The sequence below is a fragment of the Myotis yumanensis genome, unplaced genomic scaffold (assembly GCF_028538775.1).
Source record: "Myotis yumanensis isolate MYYU_CA2020_CCGP unplaced genomic scaffold, mMyoYum1.0.hap1 SCAF_11, whole genome shotgun sequence".
NCBI lineage: Eukaryota > Metazoa > Chordata > Mammalia > Chiroptera > Vespertilionidae > Myotis > Myotis yumanensis.
In genome coordinates this window covers 41,064,139-41,085,976 of record NW_027223762.1, presented here as the reverse complement: position 1 = coordinate 41,085,976, position 21,838 = coordinate 41,064,139, and the positions used below count along the sequence as shown (strand labels likewise).

Sequence of the window (21,838 nt, the reverse complement as noted above, 5' to 3'; positions counted from 1 at the left end):
CAAATTACTAGGAAGCGAAGGTATTAAAGGGAATGACCATTATGTGACTATACAGGAGTGGGGAGGTAGACAGTAAATCAAGCGTTCAAGTCTTATATGAATGTGAAGAGAAGAGAGAAAGGATAGAAGGTTAGTTGGATGATATGCAATAGTATTTGGAAAGGGCATTGCGGGGCCAGGACTTTCTGGCCTCCTACCCGTATACTGGGGCAGGATGTCTTAATAGACAGAAAGTCCTCTATAGAGGGAAAATAGTATCCTCTGGGAGAGCTAAATACATGGAAGGAAGAGATGGAAGATATGGGAGTTTATAAACCCTAGTTCCAGAGCACATAACAGAAAGGTTTGTGAGGAATAACAAGGTAGGTCAGAGGTATCAAGGCAGAGGGAAGTATGACAAGGAGAGTATGGAATAAAACAGATTTAATAATCTGACCTAAGACAGATCTAATTTCTTGAAATAATGGAGTTCAACTGTGATTGACATAGTTGAATCTTAAAATAGGCTGTTTCTATACAAAATCCTGACTTAACTTGGAATTAAACATATTTCTTAAAATTTTTACCTAAGGATAGTCAAAATGGATGTAGTAAAACTCTTCAGAATGCATAACTTTAAATAATATTAACATGTGCTTGGCACTATTTCTGAAAAATAATCAATGAATTTTAGCTAAGTAATAAAAATTATTTTAATTTATTTCAAATGTAGGATTTACTGCTATTGAGCACACTAATCTATCTAATTTGAGTTATGTGCCACTTTTTAACCCCTTAAAAACAGCATAGGATATCATTTGAATTTACATTTTGCTTTTGAAACTGTAATTTTTATTGGGATATAGGAAAACCTATTCATCCATTTATAACTGTAAGATGAAGTATTCACTAAAAATGATTCATATGAAATTAATAGAAAAACAATGTCTATAAACCTATTATAGTGATTTTATAAAAATGCATTACTTTCAAATGTATCAGAGTGTTACTCTAGGTTTGCTTTCCATTGAATACCTTTCTAAATAAGTTTACAGATTACAAGAACAATTTAAATCTATAAACACAGCTATATTAAAAACTGAGGTATCAGATAATTACAATTTTTTAGACAAATCTATTACTGTTTGCAAATTTACAAATAAATCTTCAAGTAGAAAGTCTATTCTATACTTCTTTTTTTAAAAATATATTTTATTGATTTTACAGAGAGGAAGGGAGAGAGATAGAGAGTTAGAAACATCGATGAGAGAGAAACATCGATCAGCTGCCTCCTGCACACCTCCTACTGGGGATGTGCCCGCAACCAAGGTACATGCCCTTGACTGTAATCGAACCTGGGACCCTTCAGTCCGCAGGCCGACGCTCCATCCACTGAGCCAAAATATCAGCTATTCTATACTTCTTACATGCATATATAGTACTAAACTGAATCTTATACAAGCACTAGAGATTTAACTGAGAATATTAAATTAGTAATTGTCTTAAATTTAAATAATTAGCAAAGATATTACATTTGCTTTGATATGAGCTTTAAGACTAGAATAAGGAAAAAAGAAAATAAGCAAATTTATGGAGTATTAATAGAAGAAAGCAGTTGTAAACTTTAAGGAATACTACAAAAACCATTTTGAAAAGTCTGGTGCAAAGTAGTGTACTAGTTAATAAAATGAAAGAACACCCATATTACAGAAAACTATACAACCACTTAAATATTCTGGAGAGTATTTAATGATATGGAAAAATACCCAAAATATTTGATGTGAACACAGAAAATTACCTGCATGGTATGATTCAGTTTTGGTATAAAACTGTGTACCTTCTTGGGATTAAGGATAATATCTCTTAAGTATGCTTTTCTATGATATATATTACTATTATAATCAGAAAGATATTACTTAAAATCATAATTTCATTATATTCTCTTACCTGACGGTATTAGGGAATCTTGTTCAATAATTCGTGCAGAGGCCAAATCACTGATAATATACTGTAACCTTAAATGTCTGAATACTGACACAAATGGTTTTCCTTGCTCAGTTTCAAGGAAAGTCATACCTTCAAAATCTATAAAAAAAAAAAAAAAAAGTTCAAATTAAATAGTCATTCTTTTCAAATCTATTAATTTACTTTTTTATTAAATGTTGTCATGGGTCTGGGGACACACACACACACGTACATCTATTAGAATACAAGTAAGCTAGTTGCAAAATTTTCAAGGATTTTATAAATCGCAGATGTGTGGATAAAAACTTGGGGAGGTTTAGAAAAAAGCCACAGGAAATTAACTTTGGTCCTATGTGGAACCTTGCTACAATTCAGTTGTACACCATTCTGGGGTTTGGAGCTTACTGTGCAGCAAGGTGGGAAAGGAATGCTTAAGAATGATAGTTGAAGCCCTGGCTGGTTTGGCTCACTGGATAGAGCGTTGGCCTGCGGACTGAAGGGTCCCGGGTTCGATTCTGGTCAAGAGCATGTACCTTGGTTGCGGGCACATTCCCAGTGGGGGACATGCAGGAGGCAGCTGATTGATGTTTCTCTCTCATCGATGTTTCTAACTCTCTATCCCTCTCTCTTCTTCTCTGTAAAAAATCAATAAAATATATTTGAAAAAAAAAAAAAAAAAAAAGAATGATAGTTGGGATAATGGTATCTCTCCAGGATACCCTCTCGAAGGCACTGACAACTCCAGTGGAACTCCAGAGCCCAGATGCCTCACTTAGGGTCTTCAAAAGATACACAGGTCATGGAATGTCTATTAGGATTCTTCTAACTTATGCTTTAGCTACATGCGATAAACACTAATCAATTTATTAATTTTTTATTCAAATATAAAACAAGATACAAAAACACTATAGCCACTGTACACATGGATAGTATTTATGTTAAAATAATTCAAGTTTAAGAAGTATATGGCTTGCCGAAACCGGTTTGGCTCAGTGGATAGAGCGTCGGCCTGTGGACTGAAAGGTCCCAGGTTCGATTCCAGTCAAGGGCATGTACCTGGGTTGCGGGCACATCCCCAGGAGGAGATATGCAGGAGGCAGCTGATCGATGTTCCTCTTTCATCGATGTTTCTAACTCTCTATCCCTCTCCCTTCCTCTCTGTAAAAAATCAATAAAGTATATTTAAAAAAAAAAAGAAGTATATGGCTCAACTGGTCAAGATGGTGGAGTAGGTAAATGCTGTACTCAAATCCTCCCACAACCACATTAAATTTACGACTAAACTACAGAACAACCATCATTCAGAATCACCTGAAATCCAGCTGAATTGAAGTCCTACAACTAAGGATATAAAGAAGCCACATCGAGGCTGGTAGGAGGGTCAGAGATGTGGAATGGGTTGGCCCCACACCCATGAGTGGCAAATAAAAATCAGGAGAGATATCGTGGATGCAGAGGTGCTCCCTGTAGAGTGAGGAGTCCCAGCTCTATACCAGGCCCCCTGGCCAGGGTTCCAATGCCAGCAAGAGAAGTCCCTGTGACTCTGGTTGTGAAAACCAGCTTGGGTTGTGGTCTAGTGAGATAGAGGGCTGCTGGAGTCTCAGGTGTTTCTCTTAAAAGGCCCGAGTAAGGACTTAATTGGTCTCACTTGCTCTGAGTTCCAGCACTGGGAAATCAAGGACATACATGGAGAAATCGAGTTGTCTAGAATCGGGGTGAGAGCTGGAGAAGTGGCTTTCTCCCAGACAGAAGTACTAGCACAGGCCATTGTTCCTTTTTGGGGCCCTCTCCCCTCCACAGAGCCAGTAGGCAGATGTCATAACTGAGTCTCCGTCAACCTAGCTAATTCTGTTAGCCTCACCCTGCTGATTCCCTGAGATCCCACTGCATCTAACTTGCAGGCCCAACTAAGTTGTTTCAGTGGCTTTTCCATACAAAAGGCCTGTCTTGGCTCATGCTTTGGACTTCCTAAACATCTCTAAAACAAGCAGCATCTGGCCTTAGTGTGCCACGTAGCTCTTACTAAGTGGCCTTAGGCCCGACACTAGTAGCAGCCAGTCTTGGTTCACAGCTTGGACTCTCCTGGGCACTTCCAAGCCCAGCACAAATAGCAGCCATCTGCAGGTTGCTTTGTAGCTTATGCTGGGTGGCCCCGAGCAGGACACAGGTGGTGGCTGACCTTGGCCTGAATCTCCCAGAGCCAGCACACCTGGTGGACAGCTTCAGATCATGTCAAAGCACCACCCAACCACCTCCACAACAACACACTCAAGGTACAGACTCAGTGGGCTCCAGAATCCCACTGAAATAAGTCCTGCTCTATGGGGTTAGCCCCTGCACAGCTGATTCCCCAGGGTGGTCACAGCCAGTCCTCACAGCCAATTGGCCTGGGGATAAATCCCTCCCATTGAGGGGCCAACAGCAATCAAGGCGGGTGTGCACCTGGAGTGCCAAATTTGGGTGATCAGGGAAGCTGTGCCACTGGACCCTACAGGATACTGCATAAGGCCATTCTACCAAGTCCAAAAGATGTAACAGCTCTACCTAATACAGGGAGGCAGCCAAAATGAGGAGACAAAGAAACATGTCTCAAATGAAAGAGCAGAAGAAAACTCCAGAAAAAGAACTAAACAAAATGGAGAATAGCAATCTCCTAGATACAGAGCTCAAAACACTGGTTATAAAAATGCTCAATGAACTTAGGGGAAGAGTAGATGAACTTAGTGAGATCTTCAACAGAGAGATAGGAAACATAAAAACAAAGACAGAAAACATAAAAAAGAACCAGTCAGAAATGAAGAATATGCTAACTAAAATGAAGAATACATTACAGGGAATCAACACTGGAGTAGATGAGGCAGTGGATCAAATCAGAGATTTGTAAGATAGGAAGCAGAAAACAGCCAAACAGAATCCAGAAAAATGAAAATAGTATAAGCAGCCTCTAAGACAACTTCAAGTATACCAACATTTGTATCATGGGGGTTCCAGAAAAAGAAGAGAGCGAGCAAACAATTGAAAACCTGTGTGAAAAAATAATGACGGAAAACTTCCCTAACTTGGTGAAGGAAATAGACATACAAGTTTAGGAAGCACAGAGTCCCAAACAAGATGCACCCAAAGAGGCCCACACCAAGATACAGCATAATAAAATGAAAAAGGTTAAAGACAAAGAGAATATTAGCCCTGGCCAATGTGGCTTAGTTGGTTGAGCGTTGTCCCATGCACCAAGATGTTGCCAGTTTGATTCTCAGTCAGGGCACATGCTCAGGTTGTGGGCTCGATCCCCAGTAGGGGCATGTAGAAGGCAGTCAACTGATATTTCTCTATCCATTCCTCTTTCTCTAAAATCAATAAAAACATATTAGAGAGAAAAAGAAGACAAAAAGAGAAAAGCGGTTATCTACAAGGGAGCTCCCATAAGACTATCAGCTGATTTCTCAACACAAACTTTGCAGGCCAGAAGGTATTGGCAAGAAATATCCAAAGTGATAAAAAGCAAGGACCTACAACAAAGATCACTCTACCAAACAAAGCTATCATTTAGAATTATAGTACAGGTAAAGAGCTTCCCAGACAAGAACAAGCTAGAGGAGTTCACCACCACCAAACCAGTATTACAAAAAATGTTGAAGGGTCTTCTTTAAGAAGAAGAAAAAAGATAAAAAATATGAGTAATAGCAATAAATATATATCTATCATTAATTACTTTAAATGCAAATGGATCAAATACTCCAATCCGAAGAGATAGAGGCTGAATGAATAACAAAACAAGACCCTTATATATGCTATCTACAAGAGACTCACTTCAGATTGAAAGATACACGCAAACTGAAGGTAAAGGGATGGAAAAAGATATTTCATGAAAATGGAAACAAACCGAAAAAAGCAAGGGTAGCAATACTTACACCAGACAAAATAAATCTAAAAAACAAAATAAATGAAAAAGCAAAACAGAAACAGACTCATAGATACAGAGAACATTCTGACAGTTGCCAGATGAGAGGAAGGTTGGGGGATAGGTGAAAAAGGTGACAGGATTAAGAAGCACAAATTGGTAGTTACAGATAGTCACAGGAATATACAGTACAGCATAGGGAATATAGTTAATAATATTATAGTAAATATGTATGCTTTTAGATGGTATAAGATTTATTAGGGTGATCACTTAGTTAAGTTATATAATGTCTAGGAAAAAAAAACCACCAAGATGGCGGCATAGGTAAACACCGGAGATTGCTGCCTCGCACAACCACTTCAAAAATACAAGTAAAAGACGGAACGGACATCATCCAGAACCACAGGAAGGCTGGCTGAGTGGAAATTCTACAACTAGAAGGAAAGAGAAAAGCATACCGAGACTCAGAGGAGGTGCAGTGTGGAGGTGAAATACTAAGGTGCGGAGGTGCGTGCGGAGCGGGCTGGCGGCTGAGGGCGCGGTTGTCGTTTTCAATCGGGAGGGAGTCTCAGGCTCTGAGCTCCAGTTCTGGGCGAGTCTCTAGGGACCCAGACTCATACGGGAGAAGCGGGACTGTCTGGCATCGGTCAGAACCAGAGGGCAGCTTTCTCTCCGAGGGGCTTGCAGCGATTAATGGGACACTGAGAAGCAGAGACTCTGAGGGCAAGACTGAGAGCAGCCATAATTGCTAACCCCGCCCTGTTGATCCTATGGGACCCGCCCTGCCCAAGCCCTGTAGGGAGGCTTTTGCTGGATAGCCTCAGGCAAAGGCTAGATTAGCACCTCCCTAGAGATCCAGGAGCCAGGAAGCCCAGAGGTCAGAGTGGGACCATCCAGTTTGTAGCTCCGTGGAACCATAAAAGACACACGCAGGGGGCAGACTCAGTGAGCACCAAAGCCCCATCGAAGCAAGTCTAGCCCCAGAGGGGTGTCTCCAGCACAGAAGTTCTCCCACTGCAGACACAGCTGATTCTCACAGCCAATTGGCCTGGAGGTCAATTCCTCCCAGTGATAACTACAATAATCAAGGCTTAATTAAAACAAGACTGTGCACAAAGCCCACAAGGGGGTGCACCAAGAGTGTCTACCTCAGGTAATTGGGACACTTAGCACAGAAAGGCACTCTATTGACACAGCGAAGCATAAAAAATGCCGAGACAAAGAAACAGGACACAAATGACAGAATTGGAGGAAAGCAAACTGTACATTAAGACATACATACATATGTGATAACTTTTTTTAAAGCATGGAAATAAACAACCTAAAATTCAAGACAGTAGTTGGGGAAAATCAAGGGGACACAAAAGGAAAGAAGCAAGCACATGAACAGACTACCGTTATTAATGTTCTAGTAATGGAAGATTAATTTCTGGAGGTTTGATATATTATCTATATATATAAAAGCCTAAGAGACTGAACAATTGATTGACCGGTTGCTATGATGTGCACTGATCGCCAGGGGCAGACGCTCAACGCAGGAGATGCCCCCTGGTGGTCAGTGCACTACCACAGTCAATCTCCTGTGGCCAGCTCCTGCGGCCAGCCAACTTCCTGCGGTCCCTCCCCCCAGCCAGCCAACCTCCCATGGTTCCTCCCCCTGGTAGGCCCGAGGGACCCCACCCGTGCATGAATCATGCACCGGGCCTCTAGTTAAAAATAAACCAAAAATGGGGCCAGGCACAGACCAAAAATGTCAGTAAACTAAAAAAATCATGAAGTTAAGGATTATGAGTTATCTAATTCCTCACCTGAGGGCCATGAAATTTTTTCCCTGTATCTGTTTTAGTAGAGTAAAATAAATATATTGCACGTTCTACCTCTGTCCAGATAAGGAAGACCTTATGGCAGTTGATCTTAACCAATTTTAGGTCAACTTTCCCTGGGAATCTGATGAAAGTTATGGAAACTCTTTCCCCCCAAATTACAACACACACACACACAATTTTGCATACACTTTCAGAGGTTAGTGACACACAGAAGCCCGTCCATGGGCCCCCATGTTAAGAACTGTTGTCTAATATACAAGGTTTAATTTGTAGGGAAAATTCAATATGGTCAAACAAAAGATAAATTTAAAGAACAGTAGTTTTGGGCATCAAAACATGGTTTAAAGAGTAATAATTCAGTTACTGCTAAGCAAGGCATTTTCCTTATCCAGCCTCAATTTTCTCGGTGGAAATGAGGGGCTGAATTAGGCAATTGCTAAGGTGCTCTCCAGCACTAAAATTTTCTAGGTGTATAATGATTTTAATAAATTTCAATAAAAAAAACAAGTTTTCAATAAAAATTTCAGGTATACCTTTTTTCCTCTTAGAAAACCAGACATCTGTTTCAGTCAAAAGCTGTTTTAAAGATCCATTCCAAGAAGGCACGAGTTGAAGGAACATCCACTAGGTTAAAAAAGTAAATGAGAAAAATGTCAAAACTTCAGCCTATTATGGTTTTACAGTTTTCAAACTGCCTCCCCCTTAAAACATAATATCGAAAATTTTAATTTTCATTACAAGCAATTGAAAGAAGTAGAACTATTACATGCCATGCTTACAAGCTTTAAATTAATCATGGCATTAATCATTGTCCAATAATAAAAACTAGGTGAGTGTGCAATAAAGAATAAACTAATCCTTGCCCAGTCAGCATGGCTCAGTGGTTGACCATCCAACTATGAACCAGGTCATGGTTCGATTCCCAGTCAGGGCACATGCCTGGGTTGCGGGCTGGAATCCCAGTGTGGGGCATGCAGGAGGTAGCCAATCGATGATTCTCTCTCACCACTGATGTTTCTATCTCTCTCTCTCCTTCTCTGAAATCAATAAAAATATATTTTTAAAAAGAGAATAAACTAATCCTTGAAAGTATTTATGATCTCAAATACATTGTAGTTTTACTATTAAAAAGGTAAAGGCTTAATATATATTACATTAGAAAATTTATATGAATTTTATACTAATTTATTCTAATTACTAACTCGATATCAATTTTATACTAATTTATACTAATTAATAACTCAATTTCACTACATACTAGGTGAAATTATAAATGTGAGAAATTAAACAAGGGAAAAAGGAGTTTCTTATTACCTTATTGATGTTGAGACAGTATACAGAATAGTAAAGAGCATGGACTTTTAAATCCTGACCCTACTAATTAATAGCTGGGCAAATTACTTAATATCTCTGGGCCTTAATTTCTTCATTTGTTTAATGAGTATAATATGTCTACCTCATAGAACATTAAAAAAATTAGTATGTGTAACACACTTTGAATAGTGCTTGGCACACAGTAAGCATTTATCATTACTGGTATAACAGCAGTTATAACAGGAAAGTATGAAAGCTACCAGTGGCTCAGAGATAGAAGTGAGCTACTACTCTTAGAAATGAGCTACCACTCCTTTAATGATTAGATAACCCCATTACTAAATTTTCTTGAAGAAAAATAGGAATCACATCCTACCATAAAAACAAACCACCACAATGATATAACTAGAAGGTGTTGCATTCCTAGATTCCACAACTGTGTTAAATGTAGACTCTATGCTGGGGACAAAAGGCTAACGGCAAATTATGCAGTGAGAAAAGCAATGGATTGGGACTCATAATACCTGGGTTCTGCCTCAAGGCTGCCACTTAGTAATTGTAAGTATTCTAAGTCTTAGTATGTATAGAACAAGAATAATAAAAATGGGTCGACCAAGATGGCGGCATAGGTAAACACTGGAGACTGCTGCCGCAAACAACCACTTCAAAAATACAACTAAAAGACGGAACGGACATCACCCAGAACCACAGGAAGGCTGGCTGAGGAGAGACTCTTCAACTAGAAGGAAAGACAACAGCATACCGAGGATCAGAGGAGGCGCAGTGTGGAAAATTTAAAGGTGTAGAGGTGCGTGCGCAAAGCGGGCTGGTGGCTGAGGGCGCGGTTGTCGTTTTCAATCAGGAGGGAGTCTCAGACTCTGAGCTCCAGATCCAGGCGAGTCTCTAGGGACTCAGACTCAAACGGGAGAAGCGGGATTGTCTAGCATCAGTTGGAACGTGAGGGCAACTTTCTCTCCAAGGTTTGCAGCGGTTGCCGGGGTTCTGAGAAGCAGAACCTCTGGGAACAGGACATAGAGCAGTCATAACTGCTCCCTCTGCCCGCCCTGTTGATCCCGCCCTGCCCAAGCCCTGTGCAGAGCCATTTGCCAGATAGCCTCAGGCAAAGGCTAGATTAGCACCTCCCCAGAGGACAGAAGTTTTCCCGGGCAGACACAGCTGATTCTCACAGCCAGTCGGCCTGGTGGTCAAATCCCTCTAGTATTAACTATAAGAATCAAGGCTTAACTAGAACAAGACTGTGCACAAAGACCACAAGGGGGTGCACCAAGAAAGCATAAAAAATGCGGAGACAAAAAAACATGACAGAAATGGAGGATATGGAGCTAAAAAACGCAATTTTGAGGGCTTGCAATAAACTTGATGAGAGCCTCACGAAAACTAATGAGACCCTCGATGCTATGATAAAGAACCAACTAGAAATTAAGCATACACGGACTGAAATAAAGAATATTATACCCAATAGCAGACCAGAGGAGCACAAGAATCAAGTCAAAGATTTGAAATGCGAAGAAGCAAAAAACACCCAACCGGAAAAGCAAAATGAAAAAAGAATCCGAAAATACGAAGATAGTGTAAGGAGCCTCTGGGACAGTTTCAAGCGCACTAATATCAGAATTATAGGGGTGCCAGAAGATGAGAGACAGCAAGATATTGAAAACCTATTTGAAGAAATAATGGCAGAAAACTTCCCCCACCTGGTGAAAGAAATGGACTTACAGGTCCAAGAAGCGCAGAGACCCCAAACAAAAGGAATCCAAAGAGGACCACACCAAGACACATCATCATTAAAATGCCAAGAGCAAAAGACAAAGAGAGAATCTTAAAAGCAGCAAGAGAAAGAGACTCAATTACCTACAAGGGAATACCCATACGACTGTCAGCTGATTTCTCAACAGAAACTTTGCAGGCCAGAAGGGAATGGCAAGAAATATTCAAAGTGCTGAATACCAAGAACCTACAACCAAGAGTACTTTATCCAGCAAAGCTACATTCAGAATTGAAGGTCAGATAAAGAGCTTCACAGATAAGGAAAAGCTAAAGGAGTTTATCACCACTAAACCAGTATTATACGAAATACTGAAAGGTATCCTTTAAGAAGAGGAAGAAGAAAAAGGTAAAGATACAAATTGTGAACAACAAACATGCATCTATCAACAAATGAATCTAAGAATCAAGTGAAAAAATAATCTAATGTACAGAATGAACTGGTGATTACAATGAATCAGGGACATAGAAAGGGAATGGACTGACTATTCTTGGGGGGGAAAGGGGAATGGGAGATGCGGGAAGAGACTGGACAAAAATCGTGCACCTATGGATGAGGACAGTGGGAGGGGAGTGAGGGCGGAGGTTTGGGGCGGGAACTGGGAGGAGGGGAGTTATGGGGGGGAAAAAAGAGGAACAAATGTAATCTGAACAATAAAGATTTAATTAAAAAAAGAAAAAATAAAAAAAGAATAATAAAAATGATTTAAAAATATATATTTTATTGATTTTTTACAGAGAGGAATGGAGAGGGATAGAGTTAGAAACATCTATGAGAGAGAAACATAGATCAGCTGCCTCCTACACACCCCCTACTGAGGATATGCTCGCAACCAAAGTACATGCCCTTGACCGGAATCGAACCTGGGACCCTTCAGTCCGCAGGTCGACGCTCTGTTCACTGAGCCAAACCAGTTAGGGCAGTGGTCGGCAAACTCATTAGTCAACAGAGCCAAATATCAACAGTACAACGATTGAAATTTCTTTTGAGAGCCAAATTTTTTAAACTTAAACTATATAGGTAGGTACATTGTTATTAACTTAATTAGGGTACTCCTAAGCTGGCCTTTGCTAAAAACGTCCTCAATCTGATTGAGGTACGTTCGCTGAGGTCGACCTCTTCCAACTCTCCCATCCACACTCGTCTTGTATACTTGTTTCATCTACCTCCTTTCCGAAAACCAACTTCTATGCATGGGCCACGAAGTTTCAATCGCACTGTACATGTGCGCCCGCACATGGTATTTTGTTGAAGAGCCACACTCAAGGGGCCAAAGAGCCGCATGTGGCTCGCGATCCGCGGTTTGCTGACCACAGGGTTAGGGCGATAATAATTTTTTTTTTAATTACCAAAAAAGAATAGCTAATTTGTCTCTTACGAGAGTGGTGAAAATAAAATTACATTTAAAATGTTGAAACCTTTGAAAAGGATGGGATGAAACATATGCCTGAATGCAAATAAGGTCTTTAAGAGAATAATTTCAACATTTTCTAGAAAAGCATGTGTGAAAATATCATTATAGTTATTACTTCACTTAAATCCCAACTTGAAAACATTTCTGAAAAACCATATACAACACAGGTTTGAACTGTTCAGGTCCACTTGTGTGTGTGTGTTTTTCAATAAATACTATAAATGTATTTTCTTTTCCTTATGATTTTCTTCATAACATTTTTTTCTAGCTTACTTTATTGAAAGAATACACAAAATATATAACATACCAAATATGTGTTAATTGGTGAGACCAAAAATAGATTATTAGTAGTTATGAGTAACTAAGTTCTTGGGGAGTCAAGAACTTAGAGGAGGGGGGTTTGATTTCAGTTCCCCTAACCCCTGAGATGTTCAAGAGTCAACTGTAAAACATTTAACAGTTCTGACTATGTAAATAGCATAACAATAACCTATTTGTTGTTGGGAAAAAAACAGAAATATATTTCTAGGATAGAAAGTATGAAGACCAAATTAAAATCATTCATCATGGCACCAAATACACACAAAGACTTCTTAACATTTTCCCATATTTTCTTTTACTTTTCTTAAATGTATAACTATTCCCTATCACTGGACACTAGCTGTTACTAATTTTTCGCTATTATAATCAATGCTGAGGTGATAGCCTACACACATTATATTACATCAGTACCTTTTTAAGAGCTGTGTATACATCCATCTCCACTTGCATCACAAATAAGTTAGATGAACCAATAAGCAGTTTCATGACATTTATACTAGAAAAGATAAAATAGAGGTAGTGAGTTATCTTCATGCACAGGCTAAAAGAGGCTGGTGGAACTAAAAACTTTGTCCTTTTAGCAAAAGAAAATGTGCAATTAAAAATTAAATCAGTCTTTTAGCCCAAGACAAAGAATCTTTGGCAGAAAACAATCCATTTGAACACAGGGATGATACTGATAGGAAAACAAAAAGAATTCTGATCTGCTAATTAATCCAGTTAAAGCAAGGTCCCAATAAGATAACATTTAGTATGCTCTGATAAAGTGGCAGCCTTCCTCTTTTTCTGTCCTCCCCATTCAATGTTTAAAATAAAACAAAAACATTTGTCAAAATATAATGAAACAGTTAGATCTTCAAAGTAACCTTTAAACTAGGCTTAAGAGAACTGCTTCATCATAAAACATGCTTTTATCCTATCTAATAAAGAGGGAATATGCTAATTGTCCCTCATGCTGTCGCAAGATGGCGGCACCCACAGCCAATAAGGAGGGAATACGCTAATAGACTGCCACGCCCTCAAAGATGGCGGCGCCCACAGCCACAACATGGTGGCGTCCAGTCCCTTCAGCCCCCCAGCAGCCAGGGCCAGCCCGAGGCGCAGGCAAACCTCGGATGGTGGCTGCCCAGCCACCCAGGGCCGCCCGAGGCTTACATTGCTGGCAATGGCAGCAGCAGAGGTGTGATGGGGTGTCGCCTTCCCCTGATCGCCAGGTCGCCTCCTGCCCCTGAGGGCTCCCAGACTGTGAGAGGAGGCAGGCCAGGCTAAGGGACACCCCCTCTAGTGCATGAACTTTCATGCACCGGGCCTCTAGTTATTTATAAGAGAGTCAGATCAAGAAATGTGTGTCGGTTTTGCCCTGGCCTGTGTAGCTAATTGGTTAGAGCATCGGCCCATGCACCAAGGGGTCAGGGCATGTACTGGGTTTCGTGTTCACTCCCTCCCCCCTCCCAGCCCCCAACAAGGGGAGCCAGTAGGAGACAACCAAACATAAATGTTTTCCTCCCTCCCTCCCTTCTCCCCCCACTTCCCTCCCTCTCTCTCTTTGAAAAGCAATGAAAAAAATATCTTCAGATGAGAATTACCAAAAACAAACAAACAACAACAAAAAATAAATGTGTTAGCTTAAATTTAGATAAAAAATAACATCACCAGTTGCTTTCCTTCTTTTCCTTTTTCTTTCCTTCCTTTAAGTCAGAAAAAGAAAGAGCATCTGAGTTTTTGAGATAGCCACTACTTTTTAAAAAGCTCAATGAGATTATGAAAGAAAAAAATAAAGTGTTTCTAATGATTTTCAAACCAAACATACTGCAGAGCTTTGTTTATGCCATGACATCACTATGTGATGATTTTTTTTTTGGGTAGAATAATATTTTCTACTAAGTACTTAAGGGTAGAGAAAAGGAAAGGATCCAAGAATCCAGAAGGTGGTCTAGTCATAAAAATAACATTTATATTAATTCTTGTATTTTATCTTGAAAGTTCAAAGAAAGTTGAATTCTCTACTCCATACTGTACTTAAATGTATTTAATGTATAAAAGTGCTTATCTCTTTTGTCTCTCCATGCTTCCTACCCCTCTCCCCGCCCTAAATCAGTAAAATTGACATCCCAGGAAGCTATGCAGTGATAAGTCATTGGTTTTGTACATTTCCACTGGAGTGTAAAGAAAATGCAAGCCTGAAATGCAAGACTATAAAGCCTACTGGCCTCTAAAAGATTATTCCCACTCTAAATTTCTTAGATTCCCCCATTACTACAAATAAGCTTCTCAGGGGCAGAGACCATGACATAATCATCTCTGTATCGTCCACAGGCCTGAACAGAGTACCTTTACACATACTGGACATTCTGGAAGTATTTGTAAAAAGAAGACAGAAAGCAATAGTAAGCAGACTTAATTCAAAAGGCCAACCTAATTGTGCATTTAATTTCATTAGACTTATCAAAAAGTTTACAATTTTCTCAAACAATGTTTCAATGGTAATAATGGGTTCCTTTTTTTAATCCTCACCCGAGGATATTTTTCCATTGATTTTTAGAGAGAGTGGAAGAGAGAGGGAAATTCAGAGAGAAATATCCATGGGAGAGAAACACATCTATTGGTTGCCTCCTGCACATACCCTGATCAGGGCCCCAGCCAGGGAGGATCCTGCAACCAAGATACGTGCCCTTGACTGGAATTGAACCCGGGACCCTTAGGTCTACAGGCTGATGCGCTAGCCACTGAGCAAAACCAGCTAGGGCTTTTTGTTTTAAAGATTTTATTGATTTTTAGAGAGAGAGAAAGGGAGAGGGAGAGAGACCAACAAACACTGATGTAGTGCAGAACATTGATTGGCTGCCTCCTAAATGCCCCCACTGGAGATTGAGTCCAAAACCCAGGCATGTGCCCTGTCCGGGAATCAAACCAGCAACTTTTTGGTGCACAGGACAACACTCAATCAACTGGGCCATACCAGCCAGGGCTAATGATGATTTTAAAAATAAACTTTTAGGTTCTCTAAGAGCCCAACAAAAGTGAGGTGATACTTAAAGACTTTTCTACAATTTTATAGCAGCAATGAATTTTTCCATTAAAATTGGTTAAACCAGTCAACATAATATACATTAGCCTATATAATAAAACGCTAATATGCAAATTGACCAAACAGTGGAATGACCAGCAGAACAACCGGTCGCTATGACATGCACTGACCACCAGGGGTCAGATGCTCAACGTAGGAGCTGCCCCCTGGTGGTCAGTGCACTTCCATAGTGGGAGCGCCGCTGAGCCAGAAGCCAGGCTCACGGCTGGCGAGCACAGTGGCAGGAGCCTCTCCCACCTCCGCTGCAGGAAGGCGGTAAGGTGCAAGGGGTCCCAGACTTCGAGAGGAATGTCTGACTGCCAGCTTAGGGAATCGGGCCTAAGCCGGCAGGCAGACATCACCCAAGGGGTCCTGGACTATGAGAGGGTACAGGCTAGGCTGAGGGGACCACCCCCCCAACAGTGCACGAATTTTGGGTACTGGACCTCTAGTATGATTTATAATTTGTGTAGCATTTCATCAGTTCATGGATGCAGTCAAAATACCTTTTGTTAAATTGTTTACTTTTTTACCTAGACAGCATTGATCAGTGGTTGAGCACTGACCTATTAATCAGATCATGGTTCAATTCCTGGTCAGGGCACATGCCCTGGTTGTGGGCTTGACCCCATGGTAGTGGTCATGCAGGAGGCAGCCCAATGATTCTCCCGTATCTTTGATGTTTTGATCTCTCTCTCCCTCCCTTCCTCTCTGAAATAAAAAAATAGATATATATTTTAAAAATTATTTAATTTTTCATAAGTAACATATTTTTGTCTTACACAAAAATATCTTGCATACTTTGGAAAATGTAAAACAATATTTAGAATGATTACAAAGTTATTTAAAATTCAAATACCTCAGTTCTTTAAAAAGTTCAACATTCTGATGAGTCATCAAATTGTTTAGAAGCCATTCGAGACACCTGAAATTAAACAAGGAATTATTACATTGTATATCATGGATTGATTATTTACTAAGTATGACTTAGTTAATATGAAAACACAATATTAGTCTTGCTAGGACATGCTCAAAATTTTTAATTTAACAATTGAAAACCCAGTATTATTTTTGTCAGCAGTTATTACGGGAATATTCCCTTTATATTAATAAGAGCATTTCAATTTAAGAAAAACCTCATTTCAAGTTTGTGTTAAATGGTTTATGAAAGGGTTTACATACTTCCATTACCTTCTTTATAATTTGAAAATGGGTACTGAAATTCTCAAGAGTTAAAAACATCGTCAGTAGTTGCACTGATATGATGTCTAGTATGCCTACTATTTGAAAGATTTTATAGAAGATCTACTGTAAAGAGTGACCATAGTTTTTATAAGCAGGTATACTAGTAACCCACCCATGGTCACTTACAAAGACAACACTTTTGAGAAATTTACTAATCTGTCCAAATGTGAAAAGGAACTTTTTAAATAAAATTCTATTATCCTACTTTTTTTTTCCTTTCTTTCTTTCTTTGTCACACTACACATTCTCTTAGGAAACCAAAGCAGCCAAATTCCCAAAAGTGGGATGGAAGGAAAAACAAAAAGGGTAACTCACTTTTTCTTTACAGAATCTAATCCATAGGTCCCTGCTGATGTGTAATAGCCACATACAGTTTTCACATTAATTGTTTCCTTCATTGTCTCACCACACTGCTGTATTAAACCATCCTGTAAATATAAATAAGCAGTGGAAAGGCCCATTTCATGTGGGAAAAATTAGCTCTGAACATGTGCTTTTACATATTAAAAAGTTTTTTTAAAAAAGGAAGAAAGAAAGAAACTCATTAAGTGCAGCAGTTAAGTCCAGTAAAAATATGGAAAAAAAAAATCCAGCAAGTATTCAACTAAATACTCAGAATTAAGTGTGGAAGAGCGGGGGTAAAAGGAGTAAGGCAGAGATGAATATTATTATTCCCTTTCAATTCTTCCCTTTCGGGGACCTTCGCAAATTTAAGCAATATTCTGTCTGTTTTATCAGTTCTTTTTAAACTAAGACCTTTTTACACAGACCATGTGATGGGCTAGGTAAGTAAACTATGAATCATCAGAAAATGTTTATTAAAGTTTAAAACACTTATCAATATCTAAGAGATGTACCTAAATCAAATATATTATTGTTTTAAGCTTACATTGAAATTTTAATCTAAAATGTTTACACAGAAGATTTCAAACAAACTTTATTCAATATATGTGAAGAAGACTGTCACTGTTTACTCAAATTTCTAAAATATATGCATGCAAGTATATTATTAGGTTAAACAGTTAAGCTATAAAGATAATGCAGAAAGTGGATTTAGGACAAAACCACAACAGGACTAAAGTTAGAAACTAAAGTATATTACACGGAAATAATAATTGTAAGGATCAAAACATTTTAAAAAATCAAATAACCCCAAGCAAGTATATTTAACAAGCTATTAACTAAACTTCAAATAAATTGGTATACAAATGCCACATAAAAGGAAACTTAATTAACTTTTTAAAGATCAAAATAAATTGCCGAAACCGGTTTGGCTCAGTGGATGGAGCGTCAGCCTGCGGACTGAAGGGTCCCGGGTTCGATTCTGGTCAAGGGCATGTACCTGGGTTGCCGGCACATCCCCAGTGGGAGATGTGCAGGAGGCAGCTGATCGATGTTTCCCTCTCATCGATGTTTCTAACTATCTCTCTCCCTTCCTCTCTGTAAAAAAAATCAATAAAATATATTAAAAAAAAAAATCAAAATAAATCATTGACTTACTTACCTGAAAAAGTCATTCTAGACTCCTCCCCTTTCTTCTTAACATCTTTGTCACCAAATCCAGTGGATTATCCCTGCTTAACCTCTGTGGTATTCAGTTTTTCCTCTCCATTCTTAATGTTTAGACCCTAATTTAGACCCTCATTTGATTACGATAGTTTTTTTATACTCATCTTTTCTTCAATCCAGCCTTCACATTGTTCCTGAAGCTTTTTTTCTAAAACATAACTTTGTCTTTCCCCTGATTAAAATCTTCCAAATGTACTATATGTAAAACCTGAACTTTTTAAAGGTATAGAGGGCTTTCATGAGTTGGCCTCTGTCTCCCTCTCTCCAACCCTTCTCATATTCTATGCTAGAGCCATGTTCCATTCAGATTCTCTAATTCTGCAGTTTTACCACTAGGTCTTAGTTTATTGTCTGAAATGCTCTTCCCCTCTCCTCTCTTCTTACTTTGCAAAAGAAGTACATTTTTTGGTTTTCAAGACTCACCTCAAACACAACTTCCTTCTTTGATACAAACACGTTGAACAGACCACTTTGTGCATCCACTAAATCCTACAGGATGTTTATCATCGTACCTATAACACTGGACAGCTCTTATTTACCTTTGGGTCTGCATATCAACCCTTCCTCTCCCATTCGACATTCATTATATTGTGAGCTTCTTAAAGGTGGAGACAGTATCTGAATTTACCTTTGGATCTTTATGCCTACTTTAGTACAATGCTCAGTCCACTTCTGCTGAATGAATCAATCTGTCCTTCTACCAATAGATTATACACATCTACACACAGTTATTCCATAATTAAGAAAAAGTTTACATAGTAAGCACTCATTGTTTTTGAACCCATGAACTAATCAGTACATAATTACAAGCCATCTGCTTCATAACAGTCAAAATAAGCCATTAATGAATAGAAATCAGTAAATGGACTTAGACAAATAAATTTTTTCCACATTAGTCATTCTAAGATGTCTATACAGAAATAGCTTGCACTCATCTTACATAGACATCATGACCTCTTTGGTTGCAATAAATTGCTTTTGGTTAAGCATTTTACATGACACCACAAATGGCATATTTATACAATTCATTTTATTTTTAAAATTATAAAAAGCTAAACTTTATTTTTGTTTTGGAATACTTTGAAACAAAAATACAACTGTAATCCTTTATTTGAATAACGTGCATACTTACCAACTGTAGCATACAAGCTGCTGCCAAAATGGCAATGACTCGACTGGGCTTTATTAAGACATCATCTCGATACAGTGAACCAAATGCAACCTGCAGTGCTGCAAGCAAAAGTAGAATAAAATAACAATTATATCTATGAGAGTATTACAAAAATAACAACTATCTTTACACACTAAGACATACGTCTAAATCTAATATGTACTTAAAAGGATAAGAGAATTATCACTAATTAAAATGCTAGTAATGGTTACTGATTAATGCTACTAAGTTAATAATGTTATAAATTTCCACTTATTTTAACAAATCGAGTTGGATTCTTCTAGATGTAATCTTGACATTAATTAGTGGTCAGAATTTAGACACCCTTCAAAAAGTTTTATAAAGATACCCCTGAGTAGACCAATTAAGTACAAGTATAGGCACAATGATAATATTAACCCTAATGCTTTCAGGGCTTCACCACTGGTGTGCAATAGCCGATGATCTTATCCATGCTACACTCTCACCCAGCCACCACAGCTATCTAATAAGCCTGTCCATCCTTCTCTCTGTTGTACTCGCACATACGTCTCACATGGTTTACTTTATATTTTTGCACCTGAAACTTGTATAATTTTGTTAACCAGTGTCACTCCAATAAATTCAATAAAAAGGGAGTAAAAAAGAAGAAAGTAGAAGCAGCTTTGGAATAGCAATTACGGGAACTAGAGTCTGATCTAGGCTCATTAAACTGCTTTGAGACCTAACATAAGCACCTTAAGTCCTCCGGGTCTTAGCTTCCTCATCTAAGAATCCTTATAACTCTAAATCAACATTTATTAGTTTGGCCGGCATGGCTCAGTGGTTGAGTAGCAACCTATGAACCAGGAGGTCACGGATCAATTCCCAGTCAGGGCACATGCCTGGGTTGTGGGCTTGATACCCAGTAGGGGGCTTGCAGGAGGCAGCCAAGTGATAATTCTCTTTCATCATTGATGTTTTTCTCTCTCTCCCTCTTCCTTCCTCTCTGAAATCAATAAACAAAATGTATTAAATATTTTTAAACTAAATAAATAAATCAACATTGATTATATAATTTGTCCCTTTATTGTTCCCAGAAAAGGTCTTCATATATAGGGAATAATCAATGAATATTATTCACCAGCTTTTCTATGTAATTAAAATAAATTCCTTCCTTCACACTACAGCTTCTGTATCCCAGGCAGATTTATTTACAAACCTAAGTAAACATATTGATATGGCCCAGATGACTAAAAATATTAGAGATAAGTAGGTCAGAAGTGATAAACTATAGACTAAATCAATATAATGTTGTTGCCTTCTGGTATTAAATGGAACTTTTTTTCTAGCTTCCAAAGTTAGAAAATATTTATTTTCCATTAAAAGTATAATAAGTTGTGTTCATTATTTTGCATAATAGTAATAACTGTGGTGGTGGTTACCTTCTACATCAATATTCTGGTCAGGAATCTCCAGTTCAATAATATTCATGCTGGATTCTTTCCAAGAACCACTGAACATACTAGAAAAGTAGCCAGACTTAAAAATAAAAAATAAAAAAAATAAATGATTACCCAGTACTTTCTATGTCTTCCAAATTATTTCCCCATTTCTAACTTTAAGCCAACTATTCTATTGAAACAAACCTATCATATTATTTCAAGAGAAAAATAATTGCCAAATGTGTCTATAGGAGAAAGAAATTGATATAAGGACACTGTTAGATATACAAAAATAGTTTCAATTTAGTACTAATTCAATGAAAACTAAATCAAATTCTCCTATTATTATCTGAACTGAATTCCTATATAGTAATATATGTACCTCATTAGCTTTTAACAATTTCTGAGAATATTACATGTATATGTTTTCCTTGTCAATGACATTCTAAATTGAAATTTAGAAATTATGTTACATATTTAAGTATCTCAAACATATGACAATACACAAGGTGGATAAATAAAAATGTATAAAGGAAGGAGAATAGAATAAAGCCCTCAAACTGTTAAGTTTCTACTCTACTGTACCTCAGTGGCTGTAAAGGATCCAGACCAGTCCCAAGTCAACACTAATAGGATGATTCCCAAGAAATTAGGGAAAATCCAAAGTTTAATTTTATCTAATCAGAAAATTCCAGAATGAACCTGAATTCTTGGAAAGATTCCAGAATGGATGAAGTATTTAGTTACTTACTAGATAGCACCTCTCATAATCAGAATTACTTTGGAATGGATCAAATATTAACCAATTTATTTAAAAAACTTTTCTGAGTACTTAGTACATACAAGGCACTATGAATATAGCAGTAAAGAAAACACACTG

General features: G+C 38.3%; 1 protein-coding gene across 2 annotated transcripts in view; it reads right to left on the bottom strand.

Annotated features, from left to right (window-relative positions):
• GMCL1 (germ cell-less 1, spermatogenesis associated) overlaps window positions 1-21,838 on the bottom strand; it is a 55,361-nt gene that overhangs the window by 25,097 nt on the left and 8,426 nt on the right. Inside the window, exons 3-9 of one of the 2 annotated variants that reach the window (XM_070429403.1) lie at window positions 20,959-21,055; window positions 19,517-19,614; window positions 17,131-17,243; window positions 16,430-16,495; window positions 12,915-12,999; window positions 8,202-8,292; window positions 1,927-2,064 (exon numbers count right to left, since the gene is read on the bottom strand). In XM_070429403.1, the coding sequence (XP_070285504.1) occupies window positions 1,927-2,064; window positions 8,202-8,292; window positions 12,915-12,999; window positions 16,430-16,495; window positions 17,131-17,243; window positions 19,517-19,614; window positions 20,959-21,055 (688 nt within the window). The remainder of the gene's footprint in view (window positions 1-1,926; window positions 2,065-8,201; window positions 8,293-12,914; window positions 13,000-16,429; window positions 16,496-17,130; window positions 17,244-19,516; window positions 19,615-20,958; window positions 21,056-21,838) is intronic. The other variant, XM_070429404.1, reaches the window with a different exon arrangement.